At 38.1% G+C, this 22175-nt stretch overlaps 1 protein-coding gene across 1 annotated transcript; it reads right to left on the bottom strand.

Annotated features, from left to right (window-relative positions):
* Positions 1-5206: 5206 nt before the first annotated feature.
* LITAFD (LITAF domain containing) lies at positions 5207-19032 on the bottom strand. Its single transcript, XM_072419170.1, has 5 exons — positions 18735-19032; positions 18412-18519; positions 16642-16707; positions 16408-16558; positions 5207-7114 (listed from the first exon to the last, which is right to left on the bottom strand). Exons 4-5 carry the CDS (start codon positions 16551-16553, stop codon positions 7006-7008), a joined length of 255 nt encoding a protein of 84 aa, XP_072275271.1. The 5' UTR covers positions 16554-16558; positions 16642-16707; positions 18412-18519; positions 18735-19032; the 3' UTR covers positions 5207-7005.
* Positions 19033-22175: the final 3143 nt, after the last annotated feature.

Genomic DNA, 22175 nt, shown 5'->3' with positions numbered 1-22175 from the left:
GAACAACAACTTGAACTGCAGCAAGGCAAACCAACTACTACTTAAGTATTTTTTTCATTGTTATTTACTTTTATTTTTTCACCATTACTATTGTTCAGGTATTGTTCTTTGATTACTCTTTAATTTTTTTATGCAATGTGTTTTTTTATGTTTTTACTATAAAAAGTGTAAGTTACATCTCTGAGTGGTCTAAATACAAAACGTGTAATCTGCTACCCTGAACGCTACTATAAAAAGTGTAAGCTCTCCCATCCCTGTCTGGAGTGGCAGTCAGTGAGACAGACAGTACTAAAAGAGGCAGGATCATAACTTCGGTTGTCAAGGGTAACAGTGCGTTCTTGCATAGTGGCAATCTACCGGTGAGGAATACCAGATTGGTTAACCTTGGCCCATGTCAGCCCTTCTCAGTCTGCTGGTGCTTGGATTGTTGATGCGTGTGCTGGAAAGTCTATGCGTAGGGTGATGGCTGAGAGGCGATCGTCACAAGTTGAACTCCACATTAAAGCACAACTCTGTTGAAGACTCATTATTTTTGATCGTCCTGACAGCAATCAGTCAAAATCTTCCAGTTTTGTAGACCTTCAGTTCTTTGTTTTAAATCAGCAACTGTATTGCAGCCAATCAAAGGTTTCTTTGCCTTTAAAGAAGATGGTTTAAACCAATGTTTTTCAACCTTTTTTGAGCCACGTTGAAAAAATTCTGCGGCACACCACAAATTAAAAATGTTACAAAATCTATGGAAGATCTGCATGCCCGGATCCAAGAGATTCGTCTAATGGAGTACCTTACGGCGCTCCTTAGAAACACAGTAGATAGGTTTGAATTGATATGGGAGGCTTGGGACCGTTATTACGCTAATTTGCCCCTATGATCCACTAGACACCTCTTCTATTAACTACTGTCACAACACCATTTCTTTGTTCCCACCATTTCTTTACTCTAATATGATTGTGCTCTGTCCAGGAGTTGGTTATTGGACTTCTGGAACTCAGATGTGTTTTGTTCTGGTTTAAGATTGTTAATACCCAACTTATGTATCCCCTTTTTTTTTCCTTCTGTACCCTATTACAAAACTTTTCAATAAAAATACAATTTAAAAAAAAAAAAAATGTTACAAAATGACACTCTGTAGCTAATTCTCTTGTCTCTAAGAATAAACAAGGCAATTAAGCTACCTACTGCCACCCACTGACATAGAAGCGTATTACATTACTCTGCCAGTCACTACAGCACAGACACGTGACAATGGTAATTAGATCATTTCCCACGGTACATCTGAAGATCTCTTACAGCACAATAGTGTGCCGTGGCACAGTACTTGAAAATCACCATCAACTTGACGTTCCATATACCATGTCAGGGTAATTTTCAATATCCTTCAATCAGTGAAATATATATGAAAATAATACTTGGTGAAGCTGCCGAAATCTTTGTTCAGATAATTCCTTTTATTGGGTGACAACATTCCTGTTTCCTGGGGTTTCTGTACCACACAAATTTTGATTGAGTAGCATACATAATGTTGGCATAGTTTGCTGCTTTCAAAATTAGGAAGCATAAATAGCATAAAAATGTCATACAACCATCAAAAGAATGCAGTCCTGTAGTTTTATATCCCATCTTGACTCATGCTGGGGATTGCAGACTAGGGATGAGCAAGCAAATTTTTAAAATACGGTCTCGTGGTGAATTGGGCCATTCTTGCTTACCAAACATGTAGGCGAGAATTGCCTTTGTAAATTCAGCCGGCGAGACTGAATTTTTGGGACCTGCAAGACCAATCTGGGGAGTGGAGCTATCAGCTTGCCCTCATTCTGACTTGTATATGTTTTTACTATAAAAAGTGTAAGTTACATCTCTGAGTGGTCTAAATACAAAACGTGTAATCTGCTACCCTGAACGCTACTATAAAAAGTGTACGCTCTCCCATCCCTGTCTGGAGTGGCAGTCCAGAAGTATTTTGTATTTTCCAGTTGGTTTTGATGGGTCACTTGCTCCTAAATTATTTTTTTACAAGTAAATGGTTCCGCAGATACATAACGAGGTGGGACAGTTGTAATGTATGCCATGCCAGTTGTGCTTGGCATCCATTCTGCAAATGAAATAGTTTAGAACAGGGGGTCTGAAATGCTAGGATTAAAATGGGGGTGACCCAGGATAGAAGACATTGGGGATGGGCATGTTATTAAGCCAAAATCTTTAAAATATTTACTGGCTATTCATGAGATAGGGCCCACTAATGGATGTGTACGCAGAGCAGAAAGGGTGTCATGAGGGGACCATACTGCTCCAGCCAGTGGAAGACAGTGAGACAGACAGTACTAAAAGAGGCAGGATCAAAAACTTCGGTTGTCAAGGGTAACAGTGCGTTCTTGCATGGTGGCAATCTACCGGTGAGGAATAACAGATTGGTTAACCTTGGCCCATGTCAGCCCTTCTCAGTCTGCTGGTGCTTGGATTGTTGATATGTGTGCTGGAAAGTCTATGCGTAGGGTGATGGCTGAGAGGCGATCGTCACAAGTTGAACTCCACATTAAAGCACAACTCTGTTGCAGACTCATTATTTTTGATCGTCCTGGTCAAAATCTTCCAGTTTTGTAGACCTTCAGTTATTTGTTTTAAATCAGCAACTGTATTGCAGCCAAGCAAAGGTTTCTTTGCTTTTAAAGGAGATGGTATAAACCAATGTTTTTCAACCTTTTTTGAGCCACGTTGAAAAAATCCTGCGGCACACCACAAATCAAAAATGTTACAAAATGACACTCTGTAGCTAATTCTCTTGTCTCTAAGAATAAACAAGGCAATTACGCTATCTACTGCCACCCACTGACATGGAAGAGTATTACAGTCACTACAGCACAGACACGTGACAATGGTAATTAGATTATTTCCCACTGTACACCTGAAGATCTCTTACAGCACAATAGTGTGCTGCGGCACAGTACTTAAAAATTACCATCAACTTGATGTTCCATATACCATGTCAGGGTAATTTTCAATATCCTTGAACCTGATTCATGCTGGGGATTGCAGACCAGGGATGAGCAAGCAAATTTTTAAAATACGGTCTCGTGGTGAATTGGGACGTTCTTGCGTACCAAACGTGTAGGCGAGAACGGCCTTTGTAAATTCAGCCGGCGAGACTGAATTTTTGGGACCTGCAAGACCAATCTGGGGAGTGGAGCTATCAGCTTGCCCTCATTCTGACTTGTATTGCCCGGGGATCGCTCATTGCCAGGAGGATTCCCACAGCTGTATTTATGAATTCAGCCGTGATATTCCTCCTATAGTGATTTACGATGGTTTTGTGCAATTTCACAAAACCATCAGAACTTTCAGGAAATTTTCACGAGAATGCCAGAGGCGTCTCGCTCATCCATATTGCAGACCTACTTACAATCCAAGCTACTGTCGAAGAAGAGACGTTGTCTTCAGATAAAAAAAATAAAAGCAGACTGTGAAAGATTGAGCTCTGACTGTTCTCTATACATAGCCCAGCCTAAGTGGTTGTCTGAGGACAGCTAGGTGGTACACCCGGCTAAAATGGGCTACTGTGAACACTGGAACCGTATATTTTATAAGAGACATAATGAACTCAAGTTTTTTTGAGTCCCCCATTGTCAATAATGTCAAGCTTAGTGGTGAGATAAAAGGTACAAAAATGTATTTCACACAAAAATTAAAGCTAGGGTATTGTATCCAATAAATATGTCGTAACTTTTTACCAAGTGATTACCGGTAATTAAAAAATTAAAAAGTGGTTAATTATATATACTTTACCTAGCTTAAATGTTTAGAATGCGCAGTGTTTTATACAAATTATTTTATCCAAAGGTATGTGTGAACAATAGGCTGGGTAATCTATTGATGATATCATCATTGTAAAATATCATAAAATAGTAACATATATATAAATGTGTACTATTAGAAAAAAAACTTAATTTGAAATAAAGGTAAAATAACTTTGAAATAGGTTGATATCTAAGGGCTATACTAAAAGTCCACTTTAAAAAGCTCATTTTGATGTGAAAATATATTTTTTTACTACTTCATTAAATAAAAATATGGACAATGTTAAAGTAGTTACGAACTACGCAAACTATCACCAGCAAGTTTACCATATTGTTAAGTGCTGCTAGGACTTTTAAATACGATAATACTGAATCATTTTGCAGAAGATCCAATGTATTTCAAATAAATTATTCCAAAATCAATACGTGGAGTACAAGAAAGCTGATACCTGTATTAAAACAGGAACCTGTGGGTGTAACTGTGCACAGTGTCCCCGTATTATTGATATAGAAATTGACATATTACCAAAATATTTAAATTGTTTCAGAGTAGGGGTAATCTATTTAATGCGATGCATTCTGTTGTTTACCATGCTACCAAGATTCGAAACAGAAATGCCAAAAAATATTAGTGGTAAATACATCCATGGTGTGTTATTTGTAATACGTATTACATAAGTTCAGTCTGTTTATCTTTTATACCTCCTTTTTACAGTTCGTATTTTGTACTTTCCAGTTGGTTTTGATGGGTCACTTGCTCCTAAATTATTTCTTTAAAAGTAAATGGTTCTGCAGATACATAACAAGGTGGGACAGTTGTAATGTATGCCATGCCAGTTGTGCTTGGCATCCATTCTGCAAATGAAATAGTTTAGAACAGGGGGTCTGAAATGCTAGGATGAAAATGGGGGTGACCCAAGATAGCAAGTTAGAAGACATTGGGGATGGGCATGTCATTAAGCCAGATTCTTTGAAATCTTTACTGGCTATTTGTAAGATGGGGCCTACCAATGGATGTGTGCGCAGAGCAGGAAGTGCATCAGGACGGGTCCATACTGCTCCAGCCAGTGGAATGGGAGATAAGGCATCCTCCAGAGCTACCCAGTACTTCAGATTCCTGAAGATGTCTCCACCATTTCCTCATGGTGCTTTAGGGAGCCTAATAACTGTCAGTAACGTGGAGAGTTTCTATTGAATACAAAGCTAAGAAATTACAAATGAATAACTTTAAAACTGCAGTAGTTGATGTACAGTAAGAATTGCAAGACCCCCTTCCCTGCATAAAACCAGGTGGACAGGGTGGGTTCAGTGCATTAGGAATAATTACAATAGTTACTTCATCAGGATGAAACCTTGATTGAACATTATTACATTTCCAAATAGTGCACCAAAACACACTGATAACAGCATTTCACTTTACATATTTATTACTGAATTTTGTACAATAGGATCTTATATCTTGAAAATGATTGCCTCTATTGCCAACTTGCCCCTACATTATACTGCTTGGTAGCAGTACAGAAGGCAATATGAGGGAGCTCCCAAAGCCTATAAGGGCAGAGCTTTATTTTGAAGTGAGACATAAAGTAAAGCCCAGAGGTCCATGATGTGAAGGGGAAACATTACCTACATGTATTTATATAATTGTTTTGGATAATGTAGGAAATGGTTATAACACTATCATTTTTGTTTATTTCATGTTGTCAGGGTATTTTGTTAGGGATGTATCCCTTCATTTTCTTTCCTGGACATGCAACAGAAAGTGAAAAGAAATCATTTCAAAATGGAAGAAAGCAAAGTCCTGGACTTCTTAGGGGTCAGGAAAACCTTGGTCCAGGCCTGTATGATATGCTTAGGTCATTCCTTGCCACCAGAAAAGCTTACTTTCACTTTCACTGCCTTTGTCCAATATCTTTCACCCTGCAGGAACGGGTGACCTTTCTGATGAATGAGGAAGCTTTCGACCAGTCACAGAGCACAGCCTATTATCAAGCAATGGGGGAGAAATACGGTCAGTTTTCCTAAAGACCCTTTCACACCACCTTACGAGACATGGTCCATATTTTTCCCAGTCTTAAAAATGTTCCTGTTGAAAGTATAAAGAGCTAGAACAGGGGTCATCAAACGTTTTTGGCCACTAGGCCATTTCAGGGGTGGGCAGGAGCACACTAGGCCAGACTCTCTTTTGAGTCCCGCCCTAATGGCTCGGCCCCCACCAGGAACGCCCCCTGAAGGGAATTCCCTACCCTCCGCAATGCAGATGAAGGAGAGGGAATGTTCCCTATTCAACCCAGCGGGCGTTAACACTTCCACTGGGGTAAATAGGGAACATTCCCTCTCCTCCATATGCATTTTGGAGGAGAGGAGATTCCCTTCAGGGAGCCACAGCAAGAGGAGGCTCAAGAGCTGCATGCGACTCCTTTGGCTCTGGCTGCGGTAGTTTGTTCTGGCCTCTGGAGCCGCGGGAGTCGGCATTAGGCCGGATCGGCCAGGGAGCATTAGGCCGTATCTGGCCTAAAGGCCGGAGTTTGCTATAGGGCATGAGAAGTTGATTATTATGTATACATTTTGGTGGAGAGGATACACTTTCATCAGTGAAGCTGGGTGATCCAGCAAACCTGGAATGGATCTGGTCCAGGATTGAAAACAATGACTTTGAAGAAATCCAGTCCAGGTTTGCTGGATCACCCAGCTTCACTGATGAAAGTGAATCCTCTCCTGCCTTGGAGAGCTTTAATAAATCAGGCCCTCTGTGTCTTACAAGGAACAAAGTAGCACTATCACTTGCAGTAAAGCTGACCGGATGCAGCATTATTAGAAATAGTATACAGGTTTAGGTAGAGAATGTCATTCAACAAAGGATGGAATGGTAAATACACTTTTTAGTTGATTATTGACATTATTTATAGTGACAACATAAACAAAGAATGTAAAAATCTAAGTTTTACTTCTATTTGTTTTGTTTTTTTTTTTTTCATTATATACAGTCATTTAGTATTACACTTTCCTGAGATCAACTTGCTTACATTTTGAAGAATATTCTTTATCACCACTAATGTTTACTGATGGATATAGCTAGAACTAGATTTGGCTACAAAATAATTAAGTGAATAAAACTTAGGTGTCTAATCTATCTATATATTACATACAAGTAAAGCCAGCACAATATTGGCAATTTAGTTTTTGTAATGAGTAATTAAACTTTGCAAAATTCTTACAAACGTTTATATTTGTGAATAAGGTGTTTGCAGTTTGGGCAGTAGTGGTTCACGTCTTTGCAGCTGTTCACACAGCATGGTATAAGGCAGCAACCTATGATACATCTGTAAAAAAAGGCAAAAAACACAGAAATAAGAAAGTATTTCATATAGAAAGTACTGATATTAGCTTTAGTCTCGTAAGAAAAACTTTTATTCAAACAGCTAATGGGAATATCAAACATAAAGTTAACAAGTTACTCTATTCAGTAGAATAAAGTGTTTATACAAAAAGGGTTTATTGATAAAAAGGTAACAACTCATCTTTCAAATTGGGATATTTAGTTGGCCTATTTTCAAATGAATAACAATATAAAAAAATGTTTAAAGACAATACAATTTTATTTCACATATTTAAATAGAAGGTCTACTTATTGGACTAATTGGTACTTTTATACACTATACAAATGTACCCAAATTCAAGCACTCCACGCAGAATGATCTAACCATACCAAAACAATAGGATAATTACAGATAATTATAATGTAATTTATTTTAGTTAATCTCTCGACGCATTTTGCAGTATAGACATTACTCTTTCCACAGGAGTAGTTGGTACATCAATAAATCAATAATATTACATAAACCCCCCCCCCAAAAAAAATAAAGAATATTTGTTATGCACATTTACAATAAAAAGATTTTATTTCCAATCCTATATATGTGCATATGTATATTAGTACATAGATACTTACACTTATATATATATGTATATATATATATACTTATATATATATATATATACATATACACACACACATCTATATATACAGGTGGTCCTTGGGTTACATACGACATAGGGACTGCAAGTTTGTTCTTAAGTTGAATTTGTAAGTAAGTCAGAACTATTAATAATAATAATAAACAGGTTTTTTAAAGCACCAACATATTACACAGCGCTGTACATTAAATAGGGTTTGCAAATGACAGACAGATACAGACAGTGACACAGGAGGAGGAGAGGACCCTGTCCCGAAGAGCTTACAATCTAAAGCTGCGTACACACTTGCAATTTTTGTCGTTGGAAAGGATCTTTCACGATCCTTTCCAACGACAAGGGACTGCACGATGCATGAACGGTGCTGTACATACATGCTCTATGGAGAGGGGAGGGGGAGGGCGACGGAGCGGCACCCTGCTGCGCGCTCTCCCCTTCCCTTTCATTAGGATCGGTTGTCGTCCATTGTCCGTGGATCCGGCAGGACGGTCGTTCGGACGATGGACGACACCGACTGTACACACGGCAGATTTTCGCCCGATATTTGGCCGATGCCGATTATCGGCCGAGAAAAATCTGTCGTGTGTACGTAGCTTAAGAGATATGTATTTCTCTGTAGTGAGAGAATCACTCTTTGATAGTTGCACCGAATAAAGTGTATCCAATGGACGTTTTTTCCTCTCCTAATATATTGAATGTACTGAATTTTAATTTTTATAAATGATTTATTATTGGAGCATCTATCCACAGCATCCAGGTATCTTTTAGGTGAAACACGAGATCGGATATATGGTATTTAACCAACCTACAACGTTTGCGCCAGGTGTCTGTTCCCACCTTCATAAATAAGCCCCTAAGAATATTGTTTTTCTGCTTTTTACATTTTGGTGGAGAGGATACACTTTCATCAGTGAAGCTGGGTGATCTAGCAAACCTGGAATGGATCTGGTCCAGGATTGAAAACAATGACTTCCAGAAGAAATCCAGTCCAGGTTTGCTAAATCACCCAGCTTCACTGATGAAAGTGTATCCTCTCTCACCTTGGAGAGCTTTAAAAAATCAGACCCAAAATGAAAAAATAATAATCAACTTTCCATGTCCTATGTCAGAAGCAGCAAAGGCACCAGCCCTATTCCACCACAAGAACAACGTTTTAAACACGAGCATCTGCTGCTTCCTTGAACATTGAGTAATTTGTGACTCTCAGGTCAGTTAATGACACCAATGATCTACTTTGGCTATCTGTAAAGGTGACATTGATCCCACTGGTCAGCAGTGTAAGATGCATTTTCCCACTGATCACTAGGCTATTGTAAGCTGTCAATATTTTTATTTTATTGTCAGTGGTTTGCTGAGGATCTGAAAGTTATTTCAAGGGTTCCATCAATGTCAAAAGGTTGAGAAACACTGTAATAAAGTATGGGGCTTAAAGTGGTCCTTAGAACAGATTGGACCTGATTTAATAAAGTTCCTGAAGGATGGAGAGAATACACTTTCATCAGTGAAGCTGGGTGAGCCAACAAACTTGGAATAGATTTCTTAAAAATTATTAGCTATTTGTTAGCAAATGTTTCCAATCCTGGACCAGATCCATTCCGGGTTTGCTTGATCACCCAGCTTCACTGATGAAAGTGTATCCTCTCCAGGCTTGGAGAGCTTTAATAAATCAGGCCCATAGTCCCAAATCTTGCAGCTCCTTTGAATGCATATAGGTGTACTCTAATTAACTAATTATGTGACTTCTAAAGTTAATTGTTTGGACCAAATCCTATTTGGAGGCTTCATAGAAAAATGGATGAATACTTATGCACCTGACACTATTCAGCTTTTACTTGTTTTATTACATAAAAACGTATTTTATTTCAGTTCCCTTTCAACTTTATTGGTATTTAAAATTAAAATCAATATAAAGTTATTCCAGGTTGTAGCGTCCCAAAACAGGATATACGCTGAGCAGAGTAAATATGTTTGCAATAAACTGTATATATTCTGCATGCCAAATTTGTGTTTTATGTTATTCGGCATTTTAAAAATAAAATGCAAACCAATAAAAATGAATGTCAGTGAAATATACCTAAATGCATTAATTTTGTTATGAAAATTACCAATGTGTTTTTAGAAGCAACCAGTTATGCTGCTCTTTAACCTCCCTGGCGGTCTAATTCTGTCCGTTTTGCACGGTTAGGCATAACTCACGGAAATATGTCCAATATTTATTAAATTTAATAATAAACTTAAAAAAAACCCCAAAACAATCTGTTAAAATAAGGGTGCATACAAATACTGAAACCTGTAATAAAACTGTACAGTAGCATGTATAATATATATATATTATAATTATATATATATATATATATATATATTATATAATGATTGCTTTGTATTGGATTCAATACAGTTATTTTGTATTGAATCTAAGGGGGTTAAGCACTAGAAACACAAAGTGCAAAATTTTGTTGGCTTCTTTGAAAAGCACACAGATCCTACAGATCACAGAATTATGGTAAGGTGTCATAAGGTGACCGCTACATTGTTGTTTGGTTCCTCCATGTGGCTTCCCTATGATCATGTTTCTATGGCATGCCAGAAATACAAAAGATTTGCTTCATCCACAAAAGAAAAAAACAGCTTCCCCTTCCTCCTCGTAATATAAAAACGATGATTCCTATCTTCCAGTACTGTGCCCCTGAACTCCTAAACTGTGCCGATTTTCCTTTGGGTTACAGAATAGCTGCATAAAAACAAGTCTTGCAGCTTTATGTAATATAAAATGGTTAATGATTTCATTCATTTTGATCTCGTCTCCGGTAAACAGTTGGCGCACAAAATTTATGCTTCTTGAGCTGCCATTATCCAGGCTCATAAATGTATACTGTATTCTTTGAAAAGTACATTGTTTTTAGAGATAGTTAATGTAGTCAACCCTTCCGTGGCACAACTGGGAACATTAAGATAGTTATGTAACTCTGTCTTTACTACTGTGTTTCCCCGAAAATAAGACAGGGTCTTGTATTTATTTTACTTCTGAAAATCGCATTAGGGCTTATTTTCAGGGGATGTCTTATTTTTCTTATGCACAAAAAAATCTTTATTTATTCATGTACAAAATCTGTTTTTATTCATGTACAAAAAATCTATAGCATTGTAACCAATATTACAATGCTATAGAAAGATACCTCTGTGTTACCTGTGACCTGTTGTTATATACAAGAAGTCATGAATAGGAATTGACAAAAATGATTAATGAAAAAAAAACAGCTTCAAAAGCAAATAAGTGCAACATAACAAGAAAATGTTCTGACAATTACCAAATGACTAGACACAGAAACAAAACTTCCAAAGCTTTGTTGACCACAAACAGTAACCAATAAAAAACTGAGTAAAAGCAAAAAAATAAATAAAGAAATAAATCAATAAATATGAATTGCTGCTAATGAATGAAATACTAGCAAGGACCCTTTGAAAAGAGAATCCACCAACCTCCTATTAGTTGTAGTGTCACAACAGAGTACACCCCTTGCTCCAGTGCTTTGAAAATCTCCTGCTCTCTCTGCTCTCTCCTTCCCCTTGGTGTACCACATGACTGCACCCTTCGAAGAAGCCAATAGGGCTTACTTTCGGGGGAGGGCTTATATTTCACCCTTGCATGATTAGCACGCTAGGGCTTACTTTCGGGGTAGGACTTATTTTCCGAAAAACACGGTAGGAGTAAACTTTTAAAAAGAATAAAAGTGTCAATAGTGTCTCCTGATCATACCAGAAATTATATAAAAAAATATATAAAATATACAAAATTGTTTCTAGGCCTGGATATTTTTTTTTAGACGTGCATGCGACACTAAATTTACAATGTGAGTTCAGCATAAATCATTAAATAATCTAATCTAACACAAGGTTTCAGTTACCCCATTTTTCACTTAGGAAGTTCAAAATTACAGGTAACTGGTAAATACATGGCAGCAACTCACACACCGTGTGGTTTCAATTATGTAAGCCTAAGTACAACACAGAATGACAATGTTTTGTAACTATCTGTTAGGGCTGCACCCCCTGGAAGGTGGTGTGGGATTATCTGGTGTCTAAGTGCCTCTTTGTCTTCACCAGAACAACCCGCTGGGCATGATGGGCCGGTAATCCTAGTGGCCACCTTGCTGCTGGGAAGCCCCTAGGCTCTCCCTACCAGGGGCAAGTGGAACAGAGGGCTTTGGTGTAGAGACAGCAAAGATCAGGTACTCCATAGGTTGACAGTAAGAGGCACGGTCTGGGCTGACAGAGGTCAGGGCAGGCGCCTGGCAACTGTAGTCAGAGTCCAGGCACAGGTCAGGGCAGGCTGAAAGCAAGAGCAGTCTAAATCCAGGCACAGGTAAAGGCAGGCAGCAGGCAAACGTAGTCAAGGTTCAAGTACAGATCAGGGAAAGTGGCAGATAAGTGTAGCCAAGGTCAGGAATCCAAAAACGCATAAAAAGGCAGAGTGTAACTGAGCAAGTCTCAGGCAGCAAGGCTGAGGATCCAGCAACCAATGCCTAGAACAAGCATGGTATAAATAAGGCTAACAGCCAAACGCAGGACAAGACTGGAACCAGGAATTAGTCCGCTCATTGGCTGCTGTACATACTTTGAAATCCCCTTCAGCTGTGATCATTTGTTCGTAACAGGATGTTAAGAAAGACACAGCTCAAGGGAAGCTTGGATGCTGTAAGCTGCTGGACAGCTGATTTTCAGGTGTAAGTAAGGATGAGCGAGAATGCCTCTGGCATTCTTGAAAAAATTTCCTTGAACCTCTGATGGTTCCGCAAAATTTCGGCCTGAGAAAGGCCTGATTCAGCGCGAGATCGAACGTAATATTCTTACTCATCCCTAGTGGTAACACTATCATCTGTTTTACTGGCTGCTGGTGACAAACTCAAATGGTACTCTTTGTCTATTTTCCCTTTTTTTTAGTTTGTCTTCCCCTTTAACATTTAACTGGAGCAATGTAACAATGAATTTCTGTTAAAAGGGAAAAGGGGAAGGCACTTATTTACATTTACCATAACAGAAGATGAGGAAGTACGTTGCAACATAACTTGTTCAAACAGACTGTCTACAAAACAATTTCTCACTATCTGTTTGATACACAGTTGACAATTGAAAATCGATAATCCGGATCCTTCAATTTCCCGGCATGAATTTCAGATCGTATTTTCAATACAGGGACTGCAGTACATTGTTTGGCCACTAATGTTTTGAAGGCGCTGTTCTGCAGAAACAGCTGTTAGGTCTTGCTTGCTACACTAAATACATGTTGAGACGTCCCTGCTGCCTGCTGCCTGGAATTGTGCCAGATGTCTGTGGTGCTGCGAGAGGAAGACTGGCCTGTGTGTAGAGGTATAGGAAGTATATAAAAACCTCAGGTCCGGAGGTTGCCGGATTTTTGATTGTCAACTGTACTGCAAAAATAAGCAAGTTGTAGCTGCCCCCTACCCCCAGACATCCTTTCCTTGTAGATGTTCCAGCTCTGTTCTGCTCTGCTTTAAATGGCTAACACAACATTTAGTTTTAGGGAAAACCAAGACCATTGATTAATCAGAAATTTTACCAGATCAGTACAATATGACCAATTAACCAATGCACCAGCAGGTTTGTGAGTACGGACAAGTGACAGAATTTCACAAACGTTCACAAAAATGATTACGCTTAAGTACCCCTAAGTCAAGCAAATTTTCAAGAAGATTTTGTGAAAAAGGCGATCATTTTGCCCTGTGGCAAAAATGCGTGCGGGAACTCGCGGACAGTTTTCCCAGGTGTCACTGCAAATCATACTGAGCCTGTACAGTGACCCCAACAACCAACCCTCATCTCTGAGACATTCAACAGAAAACGTCAAAAATGGCCTGGACAAAATTATTTGCACCTTTATCCTGGTAGCACACCCTTTGGAAGAAATAACTGTTGTTAATTACTTTCTGTAACAATCAGTGAATCTTTTACATCTCTCTACTGGAATTTTGGACCACTCTTCCTTCCTCCAGCTGCTCCAGGTCTCTCAGATTTGAAGGTTTCCTTCGCCCAACTGCTGTTTTAGATCTCCCCACAGGTGCTCTATGGGATTTAGATCTGAACTCATTGCTGGCCACTTCAGAACTCTCCAGCGCTTTGTCTTAAACCATTTATGGCTGCTATTCGAAGTAAGCTTTGGGTATTGTCCTGCTGCAAGACCCATGACCTCCGGCTGAGACCCAGCTTTTTGACCCTGGGCTCTACATTGGGCCCCAGAATTCTTTGGTAGTCTTCAGATTTTATAATACAATTCAACCAGTCGAGACTCCCATAGCCTGAAGCAGGAAAGCAACCCCAAAACATCAGTGAACCTCCTCCGTGTTTGACTGTAGGGGTGGTGTTCTTTTCTTGAAAGACTTCTTTTTGTTTTCTGTAAACAATCGAATGATGTGGATTACCAAAAAGCTGTATTTTTGTCTGTACCCTGTATCCTGTGCCTGCAAGTCAGCTTGAATTTGTTTGGAGGTTTATCAAGGCTCTTTATCGACCATTTGAACAATTCTTTCTTGTAACTTATCATCAACCTTTCTCGTTCGTCCATGTCCAGAGAGACTAGCTACAGTGCCATGGGCTGCAAATTTCTTTAAAACGTTGGGCACAGTGGACACAGGAACAATAAGATTTCTCGAGATGGACTTGTAACCTTGGAATTGTCCATGCTTTGATATAATTTTGGTTCTCAAATCCTCAGAATTCTTTGCTCTTCTTTCTTTTTTCCATGCTCAGTGTGTTACACACAGAAAACCAAAAACAAGATTGAGTCAACATTTCTCCATTTTTACTCTGATTTATCAAAGCTCAAGGCTGCACAGGATACACTTTTATCAGTGAATCTGGGTGAACCAGCAAACCTAGAATGGATTTGGCCCAGGATTCAAAACATGTACTAGGAAATAGCAAATGACTTTGAAGAAATCCATTCCAGGTATCCTGGATCACCAGCTTTACTGATGAAAGTGTATCCTCTCCAGCCTTGAAGAGCTTTATTAAATCAGGCCTAGTGTGTTGTGTAGAGATGGAGATTTGCAACATGTTTTCTTCAGGCAAAGTGCACCCCCCTTTCCAGAATGATTCTGGCCTGGCCAATCAAGATGGCCATCGACGTGAACACCAAAGAAGACGAATTTCACAATGTGGAGAGGTTAGTGTACTTTTAGTTCTGCTTTAAGGGATAAACTAGAGACTCTTATCTGTTGAAAGTGAAAGCTGCTTTTGTCATACCTATTAGCTGCTTGTCAGTGCTGCTGCAGCTGTCTCATAGTCGGGCAGATATCACCATTACTGTGCAGCACAGACTTCTCTTTTTCATAAATGTTTGTTTTCCTTTTTCATACAGTTCTCCAGAAGAGGTACACACAACTGAGCCTTCAGTCATAATGTACTTATAAAGTTTATATTTAATAATGTGAAACTGATATACAGCACAGCTTTTGGGCACTAATATTACCCAAATTTTCTAACAAAGCCACTTTAACCTCACTACTTTATATTTGTCAATTTATTTGTTTTTTACTATATACTACCAACCCAATCTATATATATATATATATATATATATATATATAGATTGGGTTGGTTTTATTAAACTTTCTGAGTCATTGATTTCACTCAAATGATTCACACAAATCATTTCACTAGAACCCCTTGGATCTCACCTTCCTCTTAAGGAATTTGTTCACGATAGGACTAAACCTTTATGGTCACTAGTAAGTTTTTCATACCTTTGTTCCCACAAGCCTATTAAAACCATCATAATATAACATATACACATATAATCTAAATCTTTTCACCACTACAACTAAACAATTTAACATAGACACCAAGCACACCACCTTCTTCCTAAATATGTCATTATGAACCAGCACATTAGAACCAACCAAGTTTCATAAATTCACTATTATCAAAAAACTTTCTAAAAATCTTATCCCCTATATCTTTAATTTCTAACAACTTAACATGTTTTTTTTTTTTTTATAAATTCCTATTCAAATTACCTCTTAGTGAATATTTACATCAAATACTTGTGTTATACTTTTGTCACAATGTGTATTTTTTATGCTCAGTATATTACTTTGTCATATTATTTAGAATGATAACAAATCGTGGGGACATAGGACATTAACCTGACAATTATCTGTGGAAATATTAGGGATGTAAAATGTATAGTTGATTGGTCCTCTACCCCATGAAACATTAAGGGGGATGACCATTCTTAGCTATTGTATGTACCTATCATCGATTGTTTTTTTTGGATGAATAACTTTAACAACAATATAATTACTCATTGTCTAAAAAAAACATTGCTACTTTACTCTTTTGTTGAAATTTAAATCCTACAGCACGGCTTCAGTAATTCTGAGATTTTCCTTTCCAACATAAAACACTGTGAAAATGGAATTGTTATATTTTATTATTATAATATTTATTTTATTATTATTATTATTATTAATAATAATAATAATAATAATAATAATAATTAATATACTAACAAGTGTAACTATGTTTATGGACCTTTTCTAGAAACCTATAAGATAGCAAATCATTTTAAAATTCCATAAATAATGTATAAGGCAAACTTTGTAAATAAATCTTCTTAACTTACCCAAAGAAAAACAGCAGGCAACATAAAAGTGTTGTCAAGCACCCTGACTTATATTCAGTTGTTGTTACACATAGCAGATTGCAGGATGGACAGACAGTCTGGGCGGGGGTATCCCTCAGCTCATGTTTCAGGGTAATATGTGGCATAACCACTATTTAAAATGTAATAGGAAAAGAGTTAGTAAAATGTTTTATCTCTACAGATATACAATCTAATATTAAATAGTAAACTCACCTGTCTGTGTCTGAAGTGCTGATTCACTATAGGGTGGTGGTGGTGGAAAAATTGTTGAATTCCAGCCTTGGATGAAGACAGAGAAAGTCATAGAAAAGTTTATGTCTGTATTCTACTAGTCTTCACTTTACAGAGTTTAATTAAAAATATCCATTCCTGTGAATGCGGGTACAGGATCAGTAAATATTAAATAATATATTACATTTTCTAATATTTGTATGGCAATTGGTGCCCTGTACATGTCAATGTGAATTGTGGGTATCCTCAAATTTGGGTGGCCGCACCTTTCTCTGCACCCTGCTTTGAAACACTTAATTCTGTACCCTTCTTGCACTGTACCCCTCACCACCATCAGCATTTACCATTATATTGTTTATCCTACATGCTTGTTGCACTGCAACGCTCACCTTTTTCTGCACCCAGCTTTGTACCACTGAGCTCTGCACCCCTCGTGTATTGCTCAGCTCTCCACCCCGCCTTGCACCATTCACATCTGCTCACCCTTAAAGCCAGGCTTGCACCATTCACCCTAGACCAGTCTTACAAAGCACCCTCACCTCTCTCTGCACCCAGCCTTGCAATGATCAACTTGTGCCCATTTTGAATGGGGCTTTACTCTAAGTTCTCAACTGGATTCCTTTATTAGGGTAAGCGATCTCTCTCAGTTTGTTGGTTCCTGTCCATGCAACTTCCTGGCTTTTCTAACTGGAGCTGGAAATGGCAGATACTATCTGTATTGCATGAAGGTAAGAGCCCAGGACTAATCTAGTCCCAAAACAATATGATTTTCACTATCAGCAACACAATATTTAATTTTTTTAACATTTTTTTATGTAGAATGGCTTACACATAGCATACAGCATAAGTTCAGCTTAAAAAATTCTTGTTAGTATGAAGCTGTGATACTTTATTTTTTGTCAAGCAGAAAAACGCCCGAACTGACCAGTCAAAATGGAAGCCATACTAATTTGTCAAAATTTGATAACAGAATGCGTAAAAAAACTTGAAAACTGCAACTCCACATTCCATGAACACTAGGAATGAGCGAGAATATTAGGTTCAATCTTGCGGTGAATTGGGCCTTTCTCGCTTAACGTAAGCGAGAATGGCCTTCTGGTTCGCCGAGAGGTCGAGCTTTCGCCGAATAGGAGGATTTCCAGGGCTTCATCATCAGCCCTTGAAATCTACTGCGATACCTGGGCACTATAGGTAATTAAACTCTAGTGCCCGGGGATCGCACACTTTTCTCAATGAATGCAGCCACAGTTGCAATCATTGAGAAGATGCCCAGCACAGGCGAACCTCTTGACATTGCAATATAAATATCTTTTACAAATGATACATTTGTATCTGTAACAAATGTATCCTAAGAAAACAAGCTGTACTGCTGAAAAATACTGTTATTAATATTTGATATTATAAGACATATAACAGAACCATGACCCATAAAATGCATCAACAAGAGGTTTTAAACTTTTGACTAGTAGATACATCTGGAAAAAAAACTTCAAGAAGATTTTTAGGACAAATTTGTTTTTGTTTGTTTTTTTAAATATGCAAATACCTTTGTCCATGCTTTTTACTATAAACAACATTTTAACATCAAAGGTGCAAATTCTGGAATAATTTTTTTTTAACCAAAATGTTAAAAAGTATTGGTTAAATATATCTAATTGGTCATCTGAAACAGTTTGTATATAAAATCATTATTGATGTTAGAGTAGAAGAATAAGAAAAAACATATTTTAACGAGTTCCAATTATAGCTTACCTGCTGCTGGCAGTTGGGATTGGTCAGGCCCATTGACTAGCTAAACTGGTGTGGAAGCAGGAAAATTAGGCATTGCTGCAGGATATCCTGGGTTTATGGGCATATTTTCTAAGAGCCAAAATGTAAACAGCTATTAAAAATATTTTATGATCAAAAGAGAAGTAAGGGCATGACAACAGGATGAGTGTGATAAATATGACAGCAGACAATATGTTCAGAAGAGTATTACAAAGGAGTATGGGCAGGAGAGAAATTAGAAAGGGTATTACAGTAGCCAGTAATATATATATATTTCTTGAGAAAATACAAAATGATAAAATTACCGTGAGGTTCAACATCCATGTTGGCCATATGTGGTGGAGGAGCAAGAGGCATATTTGTAGCAGGATATGCTGGAGGTTTTTGTTGGTGTTCTCCTGAAGCCATATTGATAGGGTTGAAGATTCTGTTAAAAAATAATTACTAATTAGGATAATTAAAGCATGTTTCACAAAATCACCTAAAGCACACCAAAACTCAACATTTTCACTTTACATAAAAGGGTAGACAACCATTTTATGGAAAGGGAAAATGGTTTTCAGTTTTTAAGTGCAACACCCTTTAAAAAAAAAAAAAGGTGCAGCACCTCACTTTTAAGTCTTAATTGTCTCAACTGGGAGCGCAGAGCCTCCCGGGATACCTACGTCACGCATCCGGGGAGCCCCTAAGTTCTTGGGCATTTTTTCTATTAGAGTTAAGAGATATTGATCTCACACAAGAGCAGTGAGATTGGCTTTCTTGTTTTGCAGGGTACGAGATTGGGTTACATGCCAAGAAGACCGAAGAAGAAGACGAAGAAGTTGGCTAAGCCCGGCGCTTCCTCAGCACCGGGGAGAAGAGAAATCCCAGGGCAACGCAGAAACTGGATGCAGCAAAGACCAGTGCTATCGAGGGAAATAAAGGTAACTGTAAATTTTTGGTTTTCAGTTAAGTTTCTGTTTAATGGACGAACTATGGTCATAGTAACAGTTTGTTACATCTGTGGCTGCACTTAAATTAAGGTTTTAGTATCATAAACTGTATTTAAATTTGGCAGACTTTTTTTATGTGTGGCTAAAATAATCACCCCCTCCAAATCAGTTTGCTTTGAAATGAATTAACAGTGCTGAGATTAAATATTTTAAAAATAACATGCAGATTTTCAAAGCTGAAGTCCAGACTTACCCTATTGGCCTCACCTTCTGCTATAACTTGCCTGCACTCTAACTGAAGTGTGTAGACCCAGTAATGGTTTAAAAAACTTAAAAAGGTATATAAAAACTATTTTTATTTAAACATTTTATTAGTATGGTAATGAAGAGTAAGGGAAATATAAACAGGTTTGACTGAAAAAGGACATGGCACGAAGGGTTTTTCTATATGCTAGAGAATGGGTTTCCATTAATACAGGTGGTCCCCGAGTTAAGGACATCCAACATACAGACGACTCCTAGATACGAAAGCGGCTTCCCTGCTCGCTCCTGTGCAGGACGGAGGCTTGATGGGGGGCTGTTTGCATACTTGCAGAAGATATCTTTTGCTAAACACAGCTGAGGTTGTGGGTGATCTTAAGAGCCAAGCATCTTTTTTTCTTTTTTTTGCTTTGTTTGTGATCAGCTCACAGTGAGGATTTTTTACAGTAACTGACACCACATAGTTACATAGTATATAGTTACATAGTAGGTTAGGTTGAAAAAAAGACATAAGTCCATCAAGTTCAAGCACTAGGTAAATAAACATATCCGAGATATAACCACGCTGCCTAATAATATGTTGAGACCAACATCTGTCCTAATTGCATTTATTAAAATAATGTACCTGTTTCGACTTACATACAAATTCAACTTAAGAACAAGCCTACAGTGCTTATCTTGTATGTAACCCGGGGACTACCTGTATTTGAATATAAAACCAATCTGAATATAAAACTGAAGTATTTATTTTAAGATCTGATTTTTGCTTTTAGCTCTGATCTATTAAATCCCAGAGGACATGTACAGCTGTTCCAGGACATGAGACTTGACTAATGCTATTTTGTGGACAGAAGAAACTTTATACTTAAATATATATAGCCTATTTGCCTTTTTTTGTTCCTTCCGTTTCTAAGGGTTTGATTTATTAAAGCTCTCCCTTTCTAGATAAAATATATCTGGGTGATCAGCAAACCTGGAATGGATTTGGTCCAGAATTGAAAACATTTAATAATAAATAACAAATGAGTTTTGAGAGATCTTTTCCTTGTTTGCTGAATCACCCAGGTTCACTGATGAAAATCTATCTTCTCCAGCCAGGGGGAGCTTTAATAAAGTAGGCCTTTCGATTCACATCTGAGGTCTCTTTTCCTCATCATTGTTTCTACATAGAAAAAATTGTCCTTAGCCAACCTCCCCCCAGGTACATTTATTTTCATGAACTTTCTCTCTGCTTTTCTGTAAATGTTTTTTCTATTTACAGTAGAAAAAGTATAACTACTTTGCTATTAGGACAGGTACCCAAACCATAATATAACAAGGCTGGACATTCTCCCACTGAATTGCACATGCACAGTAAAATGTCTCATTTTAAATAGGACCTGATATTTTTAATAAGGCTATGTATCTGATAGTGGAATAACACATAGGAATTCATCATTTTGTGTTAGTAGCACTGGCAAGTTTCCTTTTGTGTCAGGACCCAACACTGCCCATTGAAAGAAAAAAATGCAACTTTTTTTAAAAAAATCATAAAAATATTGTTTATTAATTTTAGTTGAAAAACCTTGCATTAAAGGTATTGGCAAACTGTATTATATTGTGTGCATTATGTGGCTGATTTATCTTGGCAACAGGCTTGCAGCAGTTGAATGGGGCTGCCTCAGTCAATTTGTAAAAAAAAAAATTCTGTCTCCTGTCTAGAGAAAAAAATCAACAACTAAGTAAATAATAACCTGGTTGGACCACTAACTACCTCTTTGGTAGCCCCCACTCTGAATAACTCTTCCTTGACTGGCTCCTGGACCCTTAATATTGACTTTCTATAGAATCCATCTGTCTGGCAGGACTACCACACAGTTAGTTGAACCCCCTAATAGACAAAGCGCCTTAGCCTAAGCGCTACCTACACTCCATTTAAAGCCCTCCCAGCCAAGCCATGGGGCCCCCTGTCACATATATTGCAGGAGATTGGCATAAAAAGCACTCCTTGCAGAGAGGTATCTCATTCGTGAATTCAATTTCAGGACACCCTGTCTACTTATATTTGTAAAAACATCCACAGAAAAGCAACAAAGCAACAAGCAAATCCCTAGCAGGGGATCAAAATTGATTCACAGAATAACAAAACAAAAAACAAATTTAGCCTCCAGGCTCTGAACTACCAGACCTAAACTGTGGGACCCTTCTCCCAGCTCAAGGCTTTGCCTTTCCGCCTGAGCCACACCTGACCTTAGGCTGCCCCTGTCGCAAAGGCCTGTGCCTTTTTATTATCAGCCTGGTGCTATCCGTAGTTCTTTCCTCTTACTCACACATTCTTTCCAGGACACTCCAAGCCTGGATCCCAAACAAAAGAAGAGCAATGCCTTACTGTCAGCCTGTCTTTTGATGCTAACCCCTCACAATATATATATAAATACATATATACACACACACTGTATACATACATACTGGGTGGAATGGGAAGGCCCACCCAGTACCTTCCTTCCCATTCCAGAGCCCAGGGCACTGAAAAAATGTACCCATAGCAGCCCCTTGGAGGGTTGTTCTTACTAA

Source organism: Pyxicephalus adspersus, chromosome 7 (genome assembly GCF_032062135.1).
Source record: "Pyxicephalus adspersus chromosome 7, UCB_Pads_2.0, whole genome shotgun sequence".
Lineage (NCBI taxonomy): Eukaryota > Metazoa > Chordata > Amphibia > Anura > Pyxicephalidae > Pyxicephalus > Pyxicephalus adspersus.
This window is presented reverse-complemented; position numbering and strand designations above follow the sequence as displayed.

What these genes read in the sequence shown, in the direction of transcription:
- LITAFD (XM_072419170.1), bottom strand. Translation starts at nt 16,553, where the DNA reads ATGCCACATATTACCCTGAAACATGAGCTGAGGGATACCCCCGCCCAG. An exon ending in TGCCTGCTGTTTTTCTTTGG is followed by an intron (nt 7,115 to 16,407) that starts GTAAGTTAAGAA and finishes CTTTTTTTACAG; the next exon opens with ATGTATCATAGGTTGCTGCC.